The 21,335-nt window shown below is 42.5% G+C and overlaps 1 protein-coding gene across 1 annotated transcript in view; it reads right to left on the reverse strand.

The window, feature by feature from the left end:
• The window catches only part of drap1 (DR1-associated protein 1 (negative cofactor 2 alpha)), a 49,105-nt gene that overhangs the window by 24,303 nt on the left and 3,467 nt on the right, over nt 1–21,335 (reverse strand). The window contains exon 2 of the mRNA XM_060917051.1: nt 6,568–6,640. Within this exon, the coding sequence (XP_060773034.1) occupies nt 6,568–6,640 (73 nt within the window). The remainder of the gene's footprint in view (nt 1–6,567; nt 6,641–21,335) is intronic.

Genomic DNA, 21,335 nt, shown 5'->3' on the forward strand with positions numbered 1-21,335 from the left:
CATACTAGGCAGTACTGAACATACAAAACACAAAATTGGATTTTGTGATGGATTAGGGAGCTGTAGTCTCAAATATAAAACAGGTAGTCACGTACTACTGTGTCTCAGTTCAGACATGCGTGACAAAAGAAAATAAAAATGAAATAAAACTTCAATTGTGCTGGAGTTGTATTCAGTCACAGCCTATGGACCCTTTTCACGTGACGTCACGACAAACGCGGCCGCCATTTTGGACATGAACTACCAGTAGTCTACCACAGCCAACAACGAGGAACGACGGCGAAGCATCGAAAGGAATATAGCCATCAAAGAAAGTTTTTACTTTCAGCAAGACTTCCATCATGCCGTTATATTGTTGTGCACCTGGATGTAGTAACCATCAACACACAAGGCAAGATTTATCATTTTATCGGATCCCGACAGATGCTGACCGACGGAGAAGATGGATGGTCTCTAAAATATTGGCAAAATGATGTTTATTGACATAGCAATCGTGTGTAACGGGAAGCATTTGCATATCCGAAGTGTTGTGTTTACATCAAAGATAAAATAAACCGATATGACAACGACTGCTGCTGCCAGGTTGGGGGGACAAACTAGTAGAAAGGAAGTGTGCCAACAGACTTCCTTTGTGGTCGATTCTGCTTTAAGGTAAGATGCATTTAATTATTCGTCTGCTGTGGGTTTGGAATCGGTAGCCTGACCGAGTCGTTCATGTTTGTGGTGCCATTTGTTTGACGACATGATTTCCAGTGATGCTTTGGTGCTGCTGTGGATCAGATGTGTTGAGTAGCCTGACTGTTTTTTTTTCTTGCGTGTGGTATCATTGTTGACGCGAGGTTGTTTTTTTGAACATGCCAATGCGGACACGATTTCCCCTGATGAGTTATGACTTCAGATGCGATGCGTGTGTGGAGTCCGTGTGATATGTGCGTAAGATAGGCTTCTCATGTGTTTGGAGATCCGCGCTCTGAGACAAGCGCAAGCACCCCCCCCAGGGAAAAAAAAGGGACCCCCCGAAAATATCGGCATAGTTCGAACACTGGGTTGGAGAAAGTAATGGCAAATAGTGAGTGCACAAACCATAGAAGGTAAACTGTACACAGCGCCAGGGCAGTGTGATGGTATGTCTACTTTTAGATTGTGTTAGCTTATCAATGAACACACTCGTCACTCGACGAGTTTCACGTCTTTACGACGGATACTTAAATGTGTGTTCGGTATTATTGTTGCAGTCTAAGCAGTCATTGTAGCAGCTAGATGAGCGAGAACCGAAAGGGTCTGCGCCATACACCGTTATTTCTTCATGTCCAAAATGGCAGTTGCGTTTACGAAGGTCACGTGAGTGAAAAGGGTCTATACACCCCTTCGCAGTAAACGTCATTCATACGCAAGAGGAAATTGCACGCACAGCCTGGACTCAAAAAAGACTCAGCGATGCCTAGTTGTTGTGTTGTCGGGTGTCAGAATCGTAGCAGTGATGGGGTTAAAATGTTCAGAATTCCAGCAGGATCTCACCCATTCCAAAAAAATCACCGACGTCTATGACTACAAGCCATCGAACGTGTAGACTGGGATGAAAGCACCATCAAAAATGCAGCGCCCACTTCATCACAGGTAAGATCAGGCTATTTATTAAATCTTTTTTTTTTTTTTATTCTTTCTAGTCTGCATTTATTGATGTAGCAAAACACTTTGGTAACGTTTGTCTGATTAGCTGGGTCATAGTTACACAATGTAATGAATATTGTTAGCATGCTAACTTAGCTTTGCATGCAATTTTGTTTGTAGGAGAGGTCTCGCTTGACTCAAGCAGTCCAGATTTTGTGCCATCATTATTTGTGTATGCCGAAAATCACAATTTTAAAGCAAGGATGGAAAGGTAAAATTGTGTGCCCTCACTCTAAATGCCAACTTACGTTGACTGCTCTAACCTACTGTAGCTCCCGCCCCGTTCAGTTTCATTTCTGCTCTCTGCCTCTCGCTTTTTACGCAGCTCTGATTTCTCTTAGCTGCACTCTTTACACTATCATTCCTTTCATGCCATTACCTCCTGCAAATTGCTGTTTAGTGTTGGGATTTGCTGTTGTAGCTAAAGCCACATTGCCATCACATCACTGGCATCATTTGATTAAAACAAAATGAATATGAATGTCCCATTGTTAATCAAGTTGTACATGCCCGCACATAATCATATGCGTCTAAAGACTTGTAGGCACGAAGTTTTTCGTGGGTGTACACTGAAGTCTTGTCAATAAGGTACGAGTATATATCTGGCCACTGTATACCAGGGAACTTACTAACATCGTCCGTCCACTCTTTAATTAAATACGGATCCGGTAGGCGATGTCCACTTGTTAGAGTTAACTTATTTATGTAGCATTCTCGATCTTGTAACGACAATTGTTTGGCATAATCTGACAGCTCATAATGCCGGTCTATGGGCAGCGCCATTGTTTCTGAGTCCAGGCTGCGCGCGCATCCTGGCAACCGTCCGTTTGTTTAAAGAAATGCGAAGGGGTCTATAACAAAATCAGTGGAATATTTAGGCAAGTATATTCTTCAAAGCTACATTTTCGTCTAATTTTTATAAATTTTTTTAGGGCCGTCGAAGTTAACGCGATAACGCATTAACGCGATCTCAATTTATCGCGATTTTAAAAAATGGTGCCGTTAACGCAAATTCTAATTTGGCCCTGCGAGTCACCCGTAGTTCATGGTGAGGCTTGTCGCGCGCTGCTGCAATAAGAGTAAGTGATGGAGAAAGGTCTGTTAAACGGGAAGTTTCATTTGAAAAGAAGAGTGTGACTGAGTTGGTTTTCGTATGCAATTTGCAGTTCTAAAATGCTTCTGTAAAGTGAGATTTCAGTATGCTGTAGCACTGTGATAGGACACTAAATGTCTTTATTGAAGTCCAACTGCAATTTATTTTTGTTTGCACAGCACTGTGAAGTCCTGTAGACCCCTTCGCATGTTTGTAAACAAACGGACCGTTGCCAGGATGCGCGCGCAGCCTGGACTCAGAAACAATGGCGCTGCCCATAGACCGGCATTATGAGCTGTCAGATTATGCCAAACAATTGTCGTTACAAGATCGAGAATGCTACATAAATAAGTTAACTCTAACAAGTGGACATCGCCTACCGGATCCGTATTTAATTAAAGAGTGGACGGACGATGTTAGTAAGTTCCCTGGTATACAATGGCCAGATATATACTCGGACCTTATGGCCCTTTTCCACTACCCTTTTTCAGCTCGCTTCAGCCCGACACGGCTCGCGTTTCGACTACCTCAGAGCAGCACGACTCAGCTCGCTTCAGCCCTGCTCAGCACCCAAAACTCGCACAGTTTTGGAGTGGGGCTGAAGCGAGCCAAACCGAGCCGAGTGAGGCTAGGGGCGTGAGCAGACACTCCCCTGTGCACTGATTGGTGAGGAGGAGTGTCCTCACATGCCCACACACGCCCCGCGAGCACGCTGGGATCTGTAAACACCGTAAACCCGGAAGAAGAAGAAGAATTAAGAATTACGGAAGCCTTATGTGCCTCGCCTCATCTATACGCTCTTGCCAGTATCTGTTGGCGTTGTCGGTGACAACAAGCCACAGCACCAAGACCAGCAACACTAACGACTCCATGTTTATCGTTTACTCTCCGGGTCGTGAGACTACCGCTTAAAAGCTCACTGATGTCACTGTTTGCGCCGCTTAACAACATCGCGTGACGTCCACCCACTTTCGCTAACTCCACCCAATGTGTCCACCCACTTCCAGCCAGCATGGTTCAGCGCGGTTGTATTCGAAATGCAACTCCAACAGCCCCACTCAGCTCAACTCAGCCCGACTCAGCACGGCACGGCTCAGCCCAACTCAGCCGCGTTTGTAGTGGAAAAGCGGCATTATTGACAAGACTTCAGTGTACACCCACGAAAAACTTCGTGCCTACAAGTCTTTAGACGCATATGATTATGTTATGTGCGGGCATGTAGAGAACGTGTTTTACACTGAAATTGATGAAAACTTCTGTGCTCTGAAGTCAAAAAACCTTACCAAGTCAGCGTCAAGGTCAGAAGGTTGCTATGTATGAAGCCTGGGTGGTATACAACAAGCTGGAAGGCTACGTTTTGACAGACAATTGCACATGTATGGCAGGGTAAGTAATCTCCTACAAACAAAACTGCATGCAAAGCTAAGTTAACATGCTAACAATATTCATTACATTGTGTAACTATGACCCAGCTAATCAGACAAACGTTACCAAAGTATTTTGCTACATCAATAAACGAAGACTAGAAAGAATAAAAAAAAAAAAGATTTAATAAATAGCCTGATCTTACCTGTGATGAAGTGGGCGCTGCATTTTTGATGGTGCTTTCATCCCAGTCTACACGTTCGATGGCTTGTAGCCATAGACGTCGGCGATTTTTTTGGAATGGGTGAGATCCTGCTGGAATTCTGAACATTTTAACCCCATCACTGCTACGATTCTGACACCCGACAACGCAACAACTAGGCATTTCTTCCAAATATTTCTTCTCGTCTCTACCGTCGCCAAAAGTCAGTCTGACCGTCGCTGAGTCTTTTCTGAGTCCAGGCTGCGCGCGCAATTTCCTCTTACGTATGAATGACGTTTACTGCGAAGGGGTTTATTTTTTTCTTTTGAGTTAATGTCAATCCTAGTCTAATATAAGCCACATTCATTTTTCAAAAATCATGAATATGAGCAGAAATCAGTGTTTCAGTAATATTAGATATATCCATATGTACAGCAAATACTGGAGATATTTGATTTAAACCTCTCTCTTTTTGAAAGGTTTCACTGCAGAGGAGTTTAATGCTCTTTTCTGGGGTGCATTCTGAGAGCTTTCCTCCAGTTTTCTCTGCTTTTGTTTCTCTGATCTTTCCTTCTGCTTTTTCTGATCTTCCTGCAGTGCTCTTTTGGATCGTTTCTTGGCTAATCTGTTCGCATGAGCTCTTGTTTCAAGTTCTGTATTCATCACATTCATTAATCTCTTCTTGGATCCAACTTCCTCTCTGGCTAAGCGCAACTACGCTTTCCACGACATACTGAATTAAGTTCAACGCGTTAGAAACAAAAGCACGAACGGAGTTAAAACACGTTTTCTAGCAAATGGGCGCAGCCATATTGTTTTCTCGTTCTATCGCGTACAGTCTCGCGGTATTTACATCAATTTAACTTCCGAGTGTTCCCGAATGTCAACGAGAACAAACGAAGCCGATGAAAACATCGCTAAACAGGCAAACCAAATCAGAACGTATTCTGCTGGTCAATTTACTTAAGCATATTTTAAAAAACAACACTTTGGCTAGAAAAATAGCGGAATTCCACTAAATAGCGGACGTCTGGGATCCATGTTAAGCGTAAGCTGAGCGGAGGCTGTGTTAGCTGCCGCCGCGATGTATAAAAGAAAAAAAAAAAGAGGGGGGTCCGGGGGTCCTTCCCCGGAAAATTTTGAAAATGTAGATGTTAAATGGTGAATTCTGAGTAATCCTGAATGCAAAATTTTATTTTTATGAAGTACAAATTTCAATTCTTTAAAAAACCACTGTGAGTAGCCGGCAATGGAGCGTTTGTAGGCGGCAAAATCGCCGGTTGCTGGCAGTTATTGAGAGGACTGATAATATAAAAATGTTGTTTTTTTACTCAGAAAAAGCGGAAATCCGCCGAAAAGCGGAAAACTCTCATCCCTGCCTACTACGAGTTTAAAAAAAAAGAAAAAAAATTACTTCAACTTGAATGAATGAATACATAAATAAAAATTGATAATAATAATAATAATAATAATAATAATAATAATAAAGTGGCCCACTAGATGGCAGCCCAGTGGTTGAGAAACACTGCTTCATGGTTTCTCCACTGGACGCACACCCTAGATGGCATTTTCTCATCTCATCTCATTATCTGTAGCCGCTTTATCCTGTTCTACAGGGTCGCAGGCGAGCTGGAGCCTATCCCAGCTGACTACGGGCGAAAGGCGGGGTACACCCTGGACAAGTCGCCAGGTCATCACAGGGCTGACACATAGACACAGACAACCATTCACACTCACATTCACACCTACGGTCAATTTAGAGTCACCAGTTAACCTAACCTGCATGTCTTTGGACTGTGGGGGAAACCGGAGCACCCGGAGGAAACCCACGCGGACACGGGGAGAACATGCAAACTCCGCACAGAAAGGCCCTCGCCGGCCCCGGGGCTCGAACCCAGACCTTCTTGCTGTGAGGCGACAGCGCTAACCACTACACCACCGTGATGGCATTTTGACATCATGAATTATTATTTGCAATAAAACATCACAGTTTCTTCCATTTGATGATCAGCCATGAGGGCTACATCACTTTTTCGCCAGAGTAAAGGAGCCTAATGGGCACGTCGTGTTTATCTCTAGTCAGGGCACTTTTACTGCAATCTAACAGGAGTAAGAAAACATTAAACATGATGCATCGATGCCAGTCTTCTCAATAGTTGGTGCTTAACTTCAGCTGGAAAATACAGCAAGAGAGCCAATAGAGAGAATTAAAAAAAATAACTGATTGCAAGGATACAGATTATGACAGGAACTGCAGCAGCTACTTTGCCTATTTCTTCATCCGTCTGCATGATCTTCTTAATTCTTGCCTGAAGCACGAGAGAGAGAGAGAGAGAGAGAAAGAAAGAAAGAAAGAAAGAAAGAAAGAGAGGGGGGGGGTCAGATAACATGATTTCAGTTAAGTTTCAGAAGCAAGGCAATATTTCAGAAAACTCTACCAAGACTCAGAGCCAATTACAGCACTGACAGAGCTTTAAACATCAGAAACATAAGAGAAATGTTAAATCTACTTGGTCGTTACTGCCAAGTCACGATGAGATGATGTTAAAGTGCATATCACGGGTAAATTCAGGAGCAAGATTAATGTAATTCTCCTATTTTATATTAAACTTTGGTCAACTATCGGTCACATTTTGCGCAATACCAGAAAAATTAAGTTGAAATCAAGCCATTTGAGGCGAATTGGTCCGCCTCTGAAAAAACTTGGCGTTTGGATTTCCTGGGAAACACTGATTTTCGTGACGTCGCGTGCGGGACGCCTCCCTCTGAATCCTACGTCAGCGCTGGTTTGTTTATGAGAAAACAACCTGGTGGTTTTCTGCAAATTTCTTCAACGTTATCACGTAATTATTAAAATGGTTAACAGATGTATTGTAGGAGGGTGTAGCAACACCAATCTTGATGGGATTAGTACTCATCGATTTCCATAAGACCGGACAATGAGAGAGAAATGGGAGCGCTTGGTCTACACAGGCTGTGCACTGAAACCGTGCAAAGCTCTCGCAGCCTGCTGGCGCTTCCGCAGGTGACATCACGAATCTGGCTCCAGACTCCCTTGGGATTTTTCCAGATGCGTTTTGTTATTTTATTTTTTTCTGCTGTAGACAGATGGCCTTGTGCAAAATTACCCTTCTGGATGAGTGTGTAAAGGGACATTCTTTCATATACATTGGTCCAGAATATGGACTTTAAGGGCATGCACTGAACAGATGATGCAACTGAATGCAAGAAAAGTTCACCTGTCATTAGTTTGTTGTAGGGGTCGACCGATAATCGGCCTGGCCGATATATCGGGCCGATATTCTGCATTTTTAGGGTTATCGGTATCGGCCATAATTTCCGCCAATAACATGCCTTTTTGCAGCCATTTCGCTCCTAACGCGACTGTCACTGCACGTCCTTTCCTGCACTCGCCTCTCTGAGTTCAAGAACACGGTCCCGCCCACCACAACATCCGATTTGTTTGGCACAAGAGATATAGCCAATCGACACGTGTAGCTAAACGCTGTGAACTGTTTCAAGGCGGCCATACGGGCACTCGGGCAGAAGCGGCACAAGGGATACAGCCAATCAACACGCGTAGCTAAACGCTGTGAACTGTTTCAAGGCGGCCGTATGAGCACTCTGGCAGAAGCAGATCCCACTTCAAGGTAAGGACACGCTGCTTTTGCCGCAATAAGTCACAAACACAAATTGCAAAAGCACAACATCATTATATGTTTACATTCTTCATCTACTACTTGTTAAAATTGTCCATTTGCATCTGTGAGCCAGGCAAACTTAGCTTACGGAAGGAAGCACTTGAATTAGCCTACAACCAACTAGTCTCGCTGAAACTCCATGTAATGCTTCCTTCACTACAGTATAATCCTCCTAAATTGGGAATATTAGGCTTGGGCATTAAAAGCATTAGAATGTAGATGGTTACTTGTTAAGTTGTTACATAATAGGGAGTGATAGCCTACTTTATGTTTGATTGTACTTTTTAAAAAATGCTGCAGGCAGCTCCCTACACTTGATTTGTTATTTAAAAACTACTTGAAGTTGGTAAGTCTTACTTAGTTCTTAGTGTAGAAGAATCCAGAGTGTATTTTCATTTATTTTCCACTGAAAATGGTGAGCTGTAATATAGTAGGGAGTGATTTATTTTTTTTAATCGGTGAATATTTATTTCATTATTATTTTATTTCTCATTTTATTCTAACTAATGTTTGACTTTATTGTACAAATGCTGCTGGCATCTCCCTGCACAAAATTTCATGTTCAATTTTACAATTAAACATACATTTCATGGATATGAAGGTCTGTGTCAGTGTGTGCTATGTTTAATTTCATGTGAATTATAATGCTTACATTTATCGGTTGCACATATCGGTTATCGGCATCCCAATTCCATAATAATCGGTATCGGCCCTGAAAAAAACATATCAGTCGATCCCTAGTTTGTTGGTTCTACCCTACATACACGCTGGCCTTGAACATTCATTTTACATGGTCTCCTGGAGCAATGTCCTATTTCACAGGATTTTACAGCGATTTCATTTCCACCCAGATCAGCCATGCCAACGTTTTCCTCCCTCCTTCCTCGTCCTCTGAGAAAATTACAGGCCTACTGTTTTTCACCAAACTCGGTTGTCATGTTAATTTTAGTCTGGATACATGTGTCCATGATTTTCTACACAGATGTCTTCTCACGATGTTGTTGTATTTAATCTCATCGTGCAGGCATCAGTGGCCTCCAGATATGAAACACTTTCCAAAATGGGAAACACAAAATGTAATATCAGTCTCCTTATTTGTTCCATTCAATTACTTAATAAAGAATAATATTAGAAATATTGAAGACGGATTTTGCGGGCTAAAGTTTTGAAATGCTACGAAGAGTCATATTCAGGCAAGCCACATTTAAATGAACAATTTAGACCAAAAAGGTATTTTAGTCTTTTTTTTTTTTCTTAAATACCATCCTGCCACCCTGCACTCCGATAGTTCTACCTCCACGAACCAAACTAGCGTTGCGTCTCAAATCACATACTTTGTATGTACTATTCTAGATCGCTACTGAGTACTAACACGAACTCAAATTCATTTTCCTATTAGGGTCAGTGTTTGAATTTTAAAAATCTCGTCACCAAAATGGCTGCTTTGCATAAGTGTCTTGTGCTTCTTCGAGATTAGTTTATGGGTCCGTCTCAGAAACCGGTCTCTCATTTGGGACATTATGGTCAAAAAATACATTTTCTAATTTTACTATTTTTTTTGCATTTCCCTAACACTCAGTGTTTCTTTTGTCATGTTTAATAAGAATAAAGATAGCATCTTGCTTTATCTGGCCTCCACTGTGGAAAATGTTTTTGATTACAATCCAAATGCTTTTGCAAAACTGATTTACATATAAAATAATTACATCATGAAGAATTAAAGCCCCTCCTTCACAGAGGAGTGAAAATATTAAATAAATTTCCTCTTTTTGATTGCTTGGGTTAAAAATGCCAAGTCATGATGACTGAATTGATTATTCACTTAAATATGATACATTTTGGGTATTTGATATGGCGAAATAGGACACAATGGAAAAATCAAGAACACACCGGAAAGATGAGAATAACGGCGGTGGTAAAAGAACAGTGACTGTACCGGCTGAAGGTCGCGCAACGGGACATCACTACCGCACCGGACGGAGCGCGAGGCGGGGGCGGGGCAAAATGACTGACTGTAGATTCTATCAAAAGTTCGATCTAAATTGACCATGGTTGCAAAATACTGGCCAAAAATACGCAAACACTACGATATATGAAAGTAAGATGAAAAAGAAACATTCTATTGCCTTATACTGCAGGACTAAAACAAAATAAAACTCTCAAAACTCACCTTTTCAGTGATAACGTCCGAACAGATCACCCGCGTAACAGAAAGACCGCAAATAGAAGCGCGATCAACTTCTAACTGCTGGAGTGGAAAATTTCATTCTACACATGCAAATTGTTAATGTGTGTCCTTCCCCGCACACAAATAACACGCTACGGTAAAAAATAGACCACAACTCATTTTATAGCTCAGAAATTCATACAAGACCAGCTACCATCGGAACATTCTGGAAGAAACATATTCTATACCTAACTTTCAGCTTTCGTTTTAAAAAACAAAATCGCAGATTTATAACTAAATGTTTATATGGCGTAGTGATTTTAAGTTCCTACTTTTGGTGAGGTAGTGACCTCGACCCTGAGGCTTTCTGTTTAGATCAAAACACACGATCGTATTGGTTTTGGGTTTGCGGAAAATGGAGTTACAACGGTGATCAAATATTTTGCATGATGTTTTATTACGGTTATGATTATTCTGTGAGCGCACCAATCCTTAGGTGTATAAAGTTACAACTTAAAATACAATTAGTGATAACTGTAGACTTTTCAGTGGACTACAACCTTTTTAAGGGAATGCGATGTAGTCGACCATTTATCATGTCCCAGATCAAGCCGCCATTTTTCCACAAATTTGCATAATTTTTGCCAAATTCTGAAGAGTATTCACATCAAAGATTTAGTTTTATCTGTATTATTTCTTTCATCATTTTATTTCAAATTAAAACCAACATCACCATTCAAAACCATATACCGTATTTTCCGCACTATAAGGCGCATCGGATTATAAGGCGCACCTTAAGTGAATGGCCTATTTTAAAACTATTTTCATATATAGAGCGCACCGCATTATAAGGCGCATAGAATAGAACCTACAGTAGTGGCTGGGGTTGCGTTATGCATCCACTAGATGGAGCTGCGCTAAAGGGAATGTCAACAAAACAGATAAGTTAGCAGTCAAACTTTATTAATATAATACAGACCAGCGTTCTGACAACTCCGTTCACTCCCACAACGAATAAAGTTTTATTGTTTTCCCCGAGGTAATGTCAGTGACGTAGTATATTCGCAAAACAGATTCTCTCTTAACAACAGCATGGTATAACAAGTAGTGCAACTTTTTTTTAATCACGTAGTGGAGGGGAACTTTTCCTCGATTCAGTAAACATGTAAAAGAAACCGATACCATTACGGTAAATCAAACGTTAGTGCAATCACAATATAGTAACTCTCAAAATAGTGCAAAGCAATAACAATACAACAATAAATCAATAACTCAACGTTGTTGAAACGTTAACGTTCATATTCACAATATGACCAACCTTGTTCAGTTGTGAACACACAAAAGAAACACGTAAAGCTCACTTTATCATTTCACTTTATCAGTTCATTCCTCATCCACGAATCCCTCGAATTCTTCTTCTTCAGTGCCCGAATTCTATTTCCATGTTCTACTGCGTGACTGATAGCCTTGAGTTTGAACTCTGCGTCGTAAGCGTGTCTCTTCAAAGGAGCCATTTTGGGGTCTTCAAACACACACAAAGTCAGCCTGTGTATATATATATATATATATATATATATATATATATATATATATATATATCCTCAAATAAAATCTCTGACACACACAAATGGTGTGGGACCGTTACCGCGTTCTTACCGTTGTTACTACGGTGACGCCCCCTGACTACGGTAGCCGTGATTAACCAATATTGATCCATATATAAGGTGCATCAAATTATAAGGCGCACTGTCAGCTTTTGAGAAAACTGAGGGCTTTTAGGTGCGCCTTATAGTGCGGAAAAAAACGGTAGTTTATTGACTGAGTATATTGAATGTAAGGTCAGAGCTTTCAATTTGAAACACAGTTCATGACGACAATCAAGACGATGGCGGAAATGTTTTAAGAGAGACAGAGCTCGTCAGTGTGTTGGACGTTGCTTTGCATGAAATTATTAACGTTTTACAGTTCGAATTGGGAACCTGACAAACCCTGATGCTTTGGCTTTAACATCTTGCTACTTTTAAATTTCCCAAATGTCGGGGCGAGTGTGTGAACAATTCTACTTCTACGCATGCGTAGAAAAACCATGCGTCCGGTATAAAATCAGGCTTCTCTGATTAACATCGGTCTGCATTACACCACCCCAGTGTGGATTATTTTCCTATAACACCTCCACCACAAACATCCTATTAAATTGGAAAGCCAGTGAAATGAATATTCACTTGGGTCATTATTAAAAAATGTTCTGTTTCCGGTCCACCGGCCAGGTGAGTGCTGTTTGTGCGGTTGAAATTTTTTTTTTCTTTTAAACGCCGGTTTTTCAACATTTTTAAGATATTTTTTGGGGCTTTTTTCACCTTTATTGGATAGGACAGTGTAGAGACAGGAAATGAGTGGGAGAGAGAAACGGGGAGGGATCGGGAAATGACCTCGGGTCGGAATCGAACCCGGGTCCCCGGATTTATGGTATGGCGCCTTATCCACCTGAGCCACGAGTGCGGTTCAGTTTGCCATTACTGTCAGTCCGTTAGATAAACATTTAATTTTATTAAAATCGAAAATTAATATTTAGAGCCTGTGGGCTACAAAAATAATAGTCATTAAAGTAGCCGGCTGGACTTAATTGTGTAGTCGGCTGTATGCCGGCAGCCGGCGCTTGTGGAAAGCCCTGCATTCCGCGCAGAATATAGAATCAAATCAGCTCTGCGCATGCGGCACAAAAAAATGTCAGCCACCATGAAGGAAGGAGATCTGGAGTTTTCAAACATTTGCTTAAGGCCCGGTCCCACTGCACTTACGGATGCAAAGAGGATGTAAAACGTAAAAAAATCTTTGCCATCCGTTGGAAAACGCTATGCATCCGTTGTGTACTCATTGCATACGTGCTTCATACGCTCTATCCATCGAGCATCCGTCCACTGTGATTTCATCCGCGCAAAAAGTTTTGAGCTGCACAAAACTTTTAGAACGGATGAACTTTCCGCCGTGTACGATGTAAATCCGCGACATATACGAGCAACAAACGTTCTATGTCCGTTATCATCCGTTAAACGTCTGCTGTATCCTCTCTGCATCCTCTGGGCATCCTCGCAACTCACATCCGCTGCAGCTGAAAACGGAAAGAGGGAGGAAAGATAAGGTACATGAAACGTCTATTCATCGTTAGTAGCACGGAAATAGAAAGGATGTAAGCGTATGCATCTCGTATATAAAGTATTCAAAACGGACAAAGCGTTTATATCTGGGATGTATCTCGTATATTTAGGATGTCTGGAGTATGTCTAGAGTATGTAGAAGGACACCTAGCGGACAATCGATATTTTGTATAAAAAGGGGGAGAAAATCATCTAGTAGTAGAGATGTATCGATGTAGCCGCCAGCACGTCTTTCCGCTTTATGCTGACGGCGTGCGTGCTGCATCCCTTTATATCCGCGGAGCAGACGCAATTCATACCCTCCGCATGCGCAGTGAACGGTCTGCATCCGATATACATCCGCGCAACATCCCCTTTGTTTCCGTTAGGCGTACGTGATGCATCCTCTTCATCCGCTATGCATCCGCTCTTTCTGCTATGCGTCCGCTTCTCAGTTATCACCGGTAACCCCTTCGGAGCTGTCATCCACTTCCATCCGCTAGGCTTCCTATGAACATGCGTTTAACATCCCCGCTATATACTACCCACGTCCGTTCTTTTCCGTTCTGTTTTCGCAAATTTTCGCCATTTTTGTCCATTTCTGGAGCGGATGAAAACGGATAGAGCCACCCCCGAAATTTTGCTCGTCCGCTGTGTCCTTTTTGCATACGTTTTGTGTCCATCGGCCAGTGGGACCGAGCCTTTAAGTGTGAAATCGCAAAATGGTATTCTAGCGAACAACAAAGTAGTAAAGATTCAGAAAAACAAATCATTCAGTGATCAGTTTAATAGTGTAATTTCATCCGAACTAGGCCTAACGGTCGATTTAGAACGACAAAAAGTCCGTGTGTCGGACATTTTAAGTACCTTTGTAAAAAAAAAAAGTTTTGCAAATGTTGCAGTCAGCATTTAAAATGCAAACTTAAAGTTTTTGTACAAGTTTCAGTTGATTAAATTGTCATTTTATTAAATGTGTCTGCTTTTGTAATAAAAAAAGTACTGAAAGAAAAAGCAAACACATGTACTGTAACACAAAAAAATGTTACAGTATTTTTATATATATACACACACACAGTATATTTAACAGTTATTCACCGAGGGGGTGGCATGGTGGTGTAGTGGTTAGCGCTGTCGCCTCACAGCAAGAAGGTCCTGGTTCGAGCCCCGTGGCCGGCGAGGGTCTTTCTGTGTGGAGTTTGCATGTTCTCCCCGTGTCCGCGTGGGTTTCCTCCGGGTGCTCCGGTTTCCCCCACAGTCCAAAGACATGCAGGTTAGGTTAACTGGAGACTCTAAATTGACCGTAGGTGTGAATGTGAGTGTGAATGGTTGTCTGTGTCTATGTGTCAGCCCTGTGATGACCTGGCGACTTGTCCAGGGTGTACCCCGCCTTTCGCCTGTAGTCAGCTGGGATAGGCTCCAGCTCGCCTGCGACCCTGCAGAACAGGATAAAGCGGCTACAGATAATGAGATGAGATATTCACCGAAGGTGAAGTGAATAATATCCGAGATGAAGTTGAGGTTATTATTCACCGATATTCACTGAGCCTGAGGTGGATAATTGTTTTAGTACACAGGTGATTATGCAAAAAAATCATTTATTTCAATCTTCAAAAAGCAGCGTGCAAATGTAATAATGGCACAGCACAGATGTGTCACTTATCTACACCGAGTCACATGAAATACTTCTGTTTTGAAATGGATAAAATAAAATCACGATTCCACCTTCCCTTTGAATAGTTTTAGACCAAACTTCATACCGTTTTTAGTGCTTTTAAGAACATTTTCCTTCCATAATTCCTAATTCTTCCTCACTTACGGTGACGAAGCGATTGGCTGCCATTTTGCCGAGTCGCTCGAGGTGATTCTCGAGAAACAATCCGAATTTCACGACCAATCGACGCATGCGAGTTTCTATAAATCGCCTCCGTATTTATACCCATAGACATTATTCAGTTCAGAGTGTGACTGGTCACTCGTCCAAAGCTTCAACAAGTCATTGCAAGTTTATCAGTAATATCAGTCTGGACCGAACTCACGTGCTCGTTAGTATAGCCAAAGATGTTTTGTTGAGTTTGTTACAGTTGTGGAAATCACAACTCGCAATATATCCAAGTTATTAGACGTGTTTTCGGGGTCCAAGCACCACAGTGGACCCAGACCTAATGTGCAAAAGAATAGAAAGTGCGATGGCTCGAAATATATTTGAAGATTTTAAACAATGCTTGTGAAATAAAACCAACACGGGGATCTGTGGATTTTTTTTTTTTTTTACACTTTAGCAAAAATAAATAAATAAATAAATAAATAATATAAAAGTCTTAAGCACCCTTCCACCCCCCCAAAACACACAAACTCATCTCATCTCATTATCTCTAGCCGCTTTATCCTTCTACAGGGTTGCAGGCAAGCTGGAGCCTATCCCAGCTGACTACGGGTGAAAGGCGGGGTACACCCTGGACAAGTTGCCAGGTCATCACAGGGCTGACACATAGACACAGACAACCATTCACACTCACATTCACACCTACGCTCAATTTAGAGTCACCAGTTAACCTAACCTGCATGTCTTTGGACTGTGGGGGAAACCGGAGCACCCTGAGGAAACCCACGCGGACACGGGGAGAACATGCAAACTCCACACAGAAAGGCCCTCACCGGCCACGGGGCTCGAACCCGGACCTTCTTGCTGTGAGGCGACAGCGCTAACCACTACACCACCGTGCCGCCCAACACACAAACTGTTACAGATTCCTATTTTATGACTTGTACATTATCTAGTCAGTACAGAAACATTTTAGAGTCCAAACATTCGTTTTCCAGCACAAAATTAAATGTTAGAGGGAAAAAAAAGTTTGTATCTGAGCAGGATATTACACAAGAGACGACTGTTCAGATTAAAAAAGAAAACATAATGAAGGCCGCTGGGTTTTGGTGCAAAATGAAGAAGCGAGTGTGACAGTTAAAGTGTCCAGAAGAACTGCGGTTGGTTCTGTAAGATGCTCAGTAAAACCTACAGCTCATTTCCGCATCAAACTGCACTCACTGTACCTCAGACTATTTTAAAGCAAAGGGTCGTCTCGCACCAAATATCGACTTTGTTTCATTTATTACAGCTTACTGCTGTTTATAGTATTTAATATTGAAACACTTAATTTTTAAGCCATTTTGGGTCGATAGCATTTCTTTACATGTGCCTAAGACTTTTGCACAGGAGTGTGTGTGTGTGTGTGTGTGTGTGTGTGTGTGTAGAGAGAGCTTTTTCTATAGCTTCAAGCCAAAATATCATATGAGTGATTCCACGCTTATGGGTACTGAAATGGGGACATGAACTTATTTTTAAAAATTCACCTAAAACCATTTCTTTTTTTACCATCAGGTCACAAAACATGTAATCTTTAATGAATGATATGTTAAAAGATAACTTAAATTTTCTGAGATGTAATAAAAACATATTTATATGCCAAAGTCAGAACGTAACAGAAGTGTTGTGGACATATATATTCTCAATTTTAACAATGTAGAATTACTTTTTGAAACATAGGAAGGTGATGTTTTAGCAAATATAATTAATAAACATGTGTAGTAGAATAAACATACACATTCTTTCAATAAGATTAACATGGTATAGAGCTAGATTGTAATTAATTTGTAACAGACGCGAGATGGACAATCGTAACAGAAGTAATGGAACAGACATCATTTTGGAACTCATAGGCTTGACTTTGGCATATAAATATGTTTTTATTACATCTCAGAAAATTAAAGTTATCTTTTAACATATCATTCATTAAAGATTACATGTTTTGTGACCTGACGGTTAAAAAAAGAAATGGTTTTAGGTGAATAAGTTCATGTCCCCATTTCAGTACCCATAAGCGTGGAATCACTCATATATAAAAAACAAACAAATAAAAAAGTCTGAGAAAACCTAGTGTTGTAACAACAACTTTGTATTTATTTTTAACTCTTTGGCTTTTAATGGACTATAATAAAAGTCTTAAGGTAGTTAACTTTGGTAGTCAATATGCTGTGTCTCGGACCGGAAGGCACTGCAGAGGGTGGTGAAGATCGCCCAGCGTGTCATGGGAACCTCGCGTCCTCCTATTGAGGATGTCTACAGGAAGCAATTGATGTCAAGTCAAGTTTATTTGTATAGCGCTTTTAACAATAAACATTGTCGCAAAGCAGCTTTATAGAACTTGAACGACTTAAAACATGAGCTAATTTTATCCCTAATCTATCCCCAACGAACACGCCTGTGGCAAGGAAAAACTCCCTCAAGGCCAATTTATGCTGACAACCCAGTCCTCGCAGATAGCGTCGCAGACAGTGTCTGCGTAGCCCCCCACCTTCGCAGATGCTCTGCGCGCACCTCCCAAAAATTGTGACCACCGCAGAAGCCTCGCAGACAGCGTCGCAGACAAGAGGGCTCTGATTGGTCCACTCTACATCCGCTGTACACGCACTTCCGCTTCCCTACTTTCCCGGTTTGGTTTGTTTTCACGACCGCCATTTTTAAAAACACGAGCGAAGATGGAGCAGCACGAAGAGCGGTTGATCGAGGAAGTGAGGAAGTACGTACATCTATACGACTCCAGTTCTAGTCATTATAAGTAACCGGAGGATAAACACTCCACTAACCACACCCACCAACTACTCCTAGCGATTTCGCGCCCCCTTGCGTTGTGGCGGTGAATAACATCGCGCACGCCTATTACTCCCCGCTCAACGATAAATTACAACTGTCTGCGAAAAGCTATCTGAGAAAGCCTGGTCGCAAGAGCATGCAGAGGCCTTCAGACGACATGAGGAAGAAACCTCGAGAGGAACCAGACTCAAAAGGGAACCCATCCTCATTTGGGCAACAACAGACAACATGACTATAACATTAACAGTCCGAACATAAAGTCAGTTTCGTTGATGCTATAAACCCCCTCACCGACGGAAACCCGAGCGCAAAACCGTTCATGACAACCGCAGTCCCAAAGTCAGCAAGTCAACTGCAGTCCCCAGCCACAAAAGCACCACTGCAAGAGTCCAGAGCGTCCTCCAGGCGCGACCCCCAACTGTCCACGTGGGGCCGTCCTCCACAGGAGCGATGCGATGAGACTCCAGACACATACCCCTTTTCCACCAAATCAGTTCCAGGGCTGGTTCGGAGCCAGTGCTGGTGCTGGTTCACAACTCGTTCAACTTGCGAGCCAGCTGAGAACCAGTTTGCTTTTCCATCGCTTGCGGTGCTAAGAGAAGACACGTCATCACGTCACTGTATACGTCAGTTACGTCGTTACGTCGCTGTATACGTCAGTTACGTCGCTACGTTTCATAAACCTTGGCGTGAATATCGAAGCAAAAACAACGTGGAAGAAGCAGCAACAACAACAACAATAATAAATGACTTCGCGTTTGTACAGCTGCTGCTTCTCGTCGCTTAAAAATGGCGATCTTTCGTGGTCTTGTTATTGTTGTCAGTCTTAACAACTCCGCCCCCCCGCTGACGTAAGCGGTTCTTTCCTCTGGCCCAGCAGAGAGTTGGTGCTAGCCTGGAACCGGTTTTTCTGGCCCCAGAGCCAGTTCTTTGTCAGTGGAAACAGAAAACCCGGTTCCAAACTAAGCACTGGCCCCGAACCAGCCCTGGAACTGCTTTGGTGGAAAAGGGGCAACAGAGCACCAGGATGGATCAGGCAGGTCCGAGGAGCAGAAGAGGTCAGCATCTCGATCCCAGGACCAACAATGTCTCAGGAGAGCCATAAACATCAAAGACTCCTGCCATCCAGCACACAAACTGTTGACTCTCCTGCCCTCTGGAAGGCGCTACAGGAGCCTTCAGACCAAAACCACCAGGTCCAGGAACAGTTTTTTTTTTCCTTCCGCTGTCTCACTACTGAACTCCGCCACCCAAAAAACACACACTCATCAACAAACACCCCCCAGAACTGACTTCACTGCACCATCACTATCTGCACTACTATTTATTCATATCGTGTTTTGTATCTTCTTTTGGCTGCTCCCGATTAGGGGTCGCCACAGCGGATCTTTCGTCTCCATTGCTCCCTGTCTTCTGCGTCCTTCTCTACCACACCTGCCACTTTCATGTCCTCTCTCACCACATCCATGTATCTCCTCTTTGGCCTTCCTCATTTTCGTGTGCCTGGCAGCTCCATCCTCAACATTCTCCTTCCAACATGCTCTGCATCTCTTCTCAGGATGTGCCCATACCATCTCAGTCTCATCTCTCTTAGCTTCATTCCCAAGCTCTCCACGTGTGCTGTCCCTCTGATGTGCTCGTTCCTTATCCTGTCCAACCTCGTCACTCCCATCGCAAACCTTAACATCCTCAACTCCACCACCTCCAACTTTGCCTCCTGTCTCTTCGTTGAGGGTACAATCTCCCATCCATACATCATAGCTGGTCTCACTACTGTCTTATACATCTTACCTTTCACTTTTGCTGGGACTTTCCTATCACAAATGACTCCCGAAATCCTTCCCCAACTGCTCCACCCTGCCTGCACTCTCTTTCTCACCTCACTATCGCAGCCCCCATTTTCCTGCACATATCGTGTTTTGTATATACTGCAAATATCTATGTATCATACCATTGCACTACAGAAAGAAAGAAAGCACAACTTTATTCATTCATCACACACTTGTGAAATTTCCTCTCTGCATTTAACCCATCTGAAGCAGTGAACACACACACACACACACGTGAGCAATGAGCGCACACACACATACATACCCAGAGCAGTGGGAAGCCATGCTAACAGCGCAGTTGGGAGTTAGGTGCCTCACTCAACGGCAGCTCGGCCCAAGGCCGTCCCATATTAACCTAACCGCATGTCTTTGGACTGTAGGGGAAAACGGAGCACCTGGAGGAAACCCACACAGACACGGGAAGAACATGCAAACTCCACACAGAAAGGCCCTCGCCGGCCGCTGGGCTCGAACCTGGAACCTTCTTGCTGTGAAGGTGCTGCCCAGTTTGTTCAGATTGCACATTTTGAACATACTGTAAATGTCCATCATCTCGTTCTACCATTCCATACCCTGTAATTCCTGTACATTTATGTATATTACACTTATTTACTGCTATGCACTTCTGGTTAGATGCAATCCGCATTTCGTTGCCTTGTACCTGTGACATATGCAATGACAAAGTTGAATCTAATCTAATGCTGTTTATTTTTACTATACTATATTCTTTTATTTCTCACTTTGCAGTAAATCCTGTGTCAGAATCAGAACCAAGTTCATTGCCAAGTCTTTACCATGTATACTAACTCAGGTGCAATATATGTATATAGGAATCAGTCAGTGCGTTTACATGCACATCCAAATCGAGCTAAGGGTCCCAGCAGGGGTGCCAGAGAAATCCAATCCTACATGCACACAAGGAAATCGAGCTATTGTGTGAGGTAAATTGTGCACCCGAGCCACAGGTGGCGCTACACGCCCCATCGTGTTGGTACACTTCCGGTTGTCGTCATGAAGAGCTATTCAAGCGTATAAACCAAGTTATCAGTTCCGTGTTCGTTCGTTCTCCTTGTTCCTCCTGACCTCTTCTGCTGCTCGCTACTACTACTGTTGTCATGCCGACCGAGGCTGTTGTGTTTCCCGCTTGTGGTCTCGTCACTTCCGGAAGGGGCAGTGCTGAAGTAAGTAGCTCGATAGGGTTTACATGCACTAAGTAGCTCGGCAAAAATCGCATAATCTAGGTCGCGTAGCTCGATTCCGAGAAATCCAGTTCGGTTCGATTTCAGCCGAGCTAAGGTGTTTCCATGGCATTTAGAACTTCGATTTCAGTCGAGCTACGGCAGAAATTCGATTGTGCATGTAAACGCACTGACTGTGTATAGAATCACTTCATTTTGCTTTTACTTAAGTTATTGAACTTATTTATATTTATTTTATTTTTTCAGACGATTTTATCTTCTATTTTTACACATCTTCTAAAACCTGTTGTTAAAAAGTGTGGTGAAGCAGCTTTTAGCTACTATGC

The sequence above is a fragment of the Neoarius graeffei genome, chromosome 3, assembly GCF_027579695.1.
Source record: "Neoarius graeffei isolate fNeoGra1 chromosome 3, fNeoGra1.pri, whole genome shotgun sequence".
Lineage (NCBI taxonomy): Eukaryota > Metazoa > Chordata > Actinopteri > Siluriformes > Ariidae > Neoarius > Neoarius graeffei.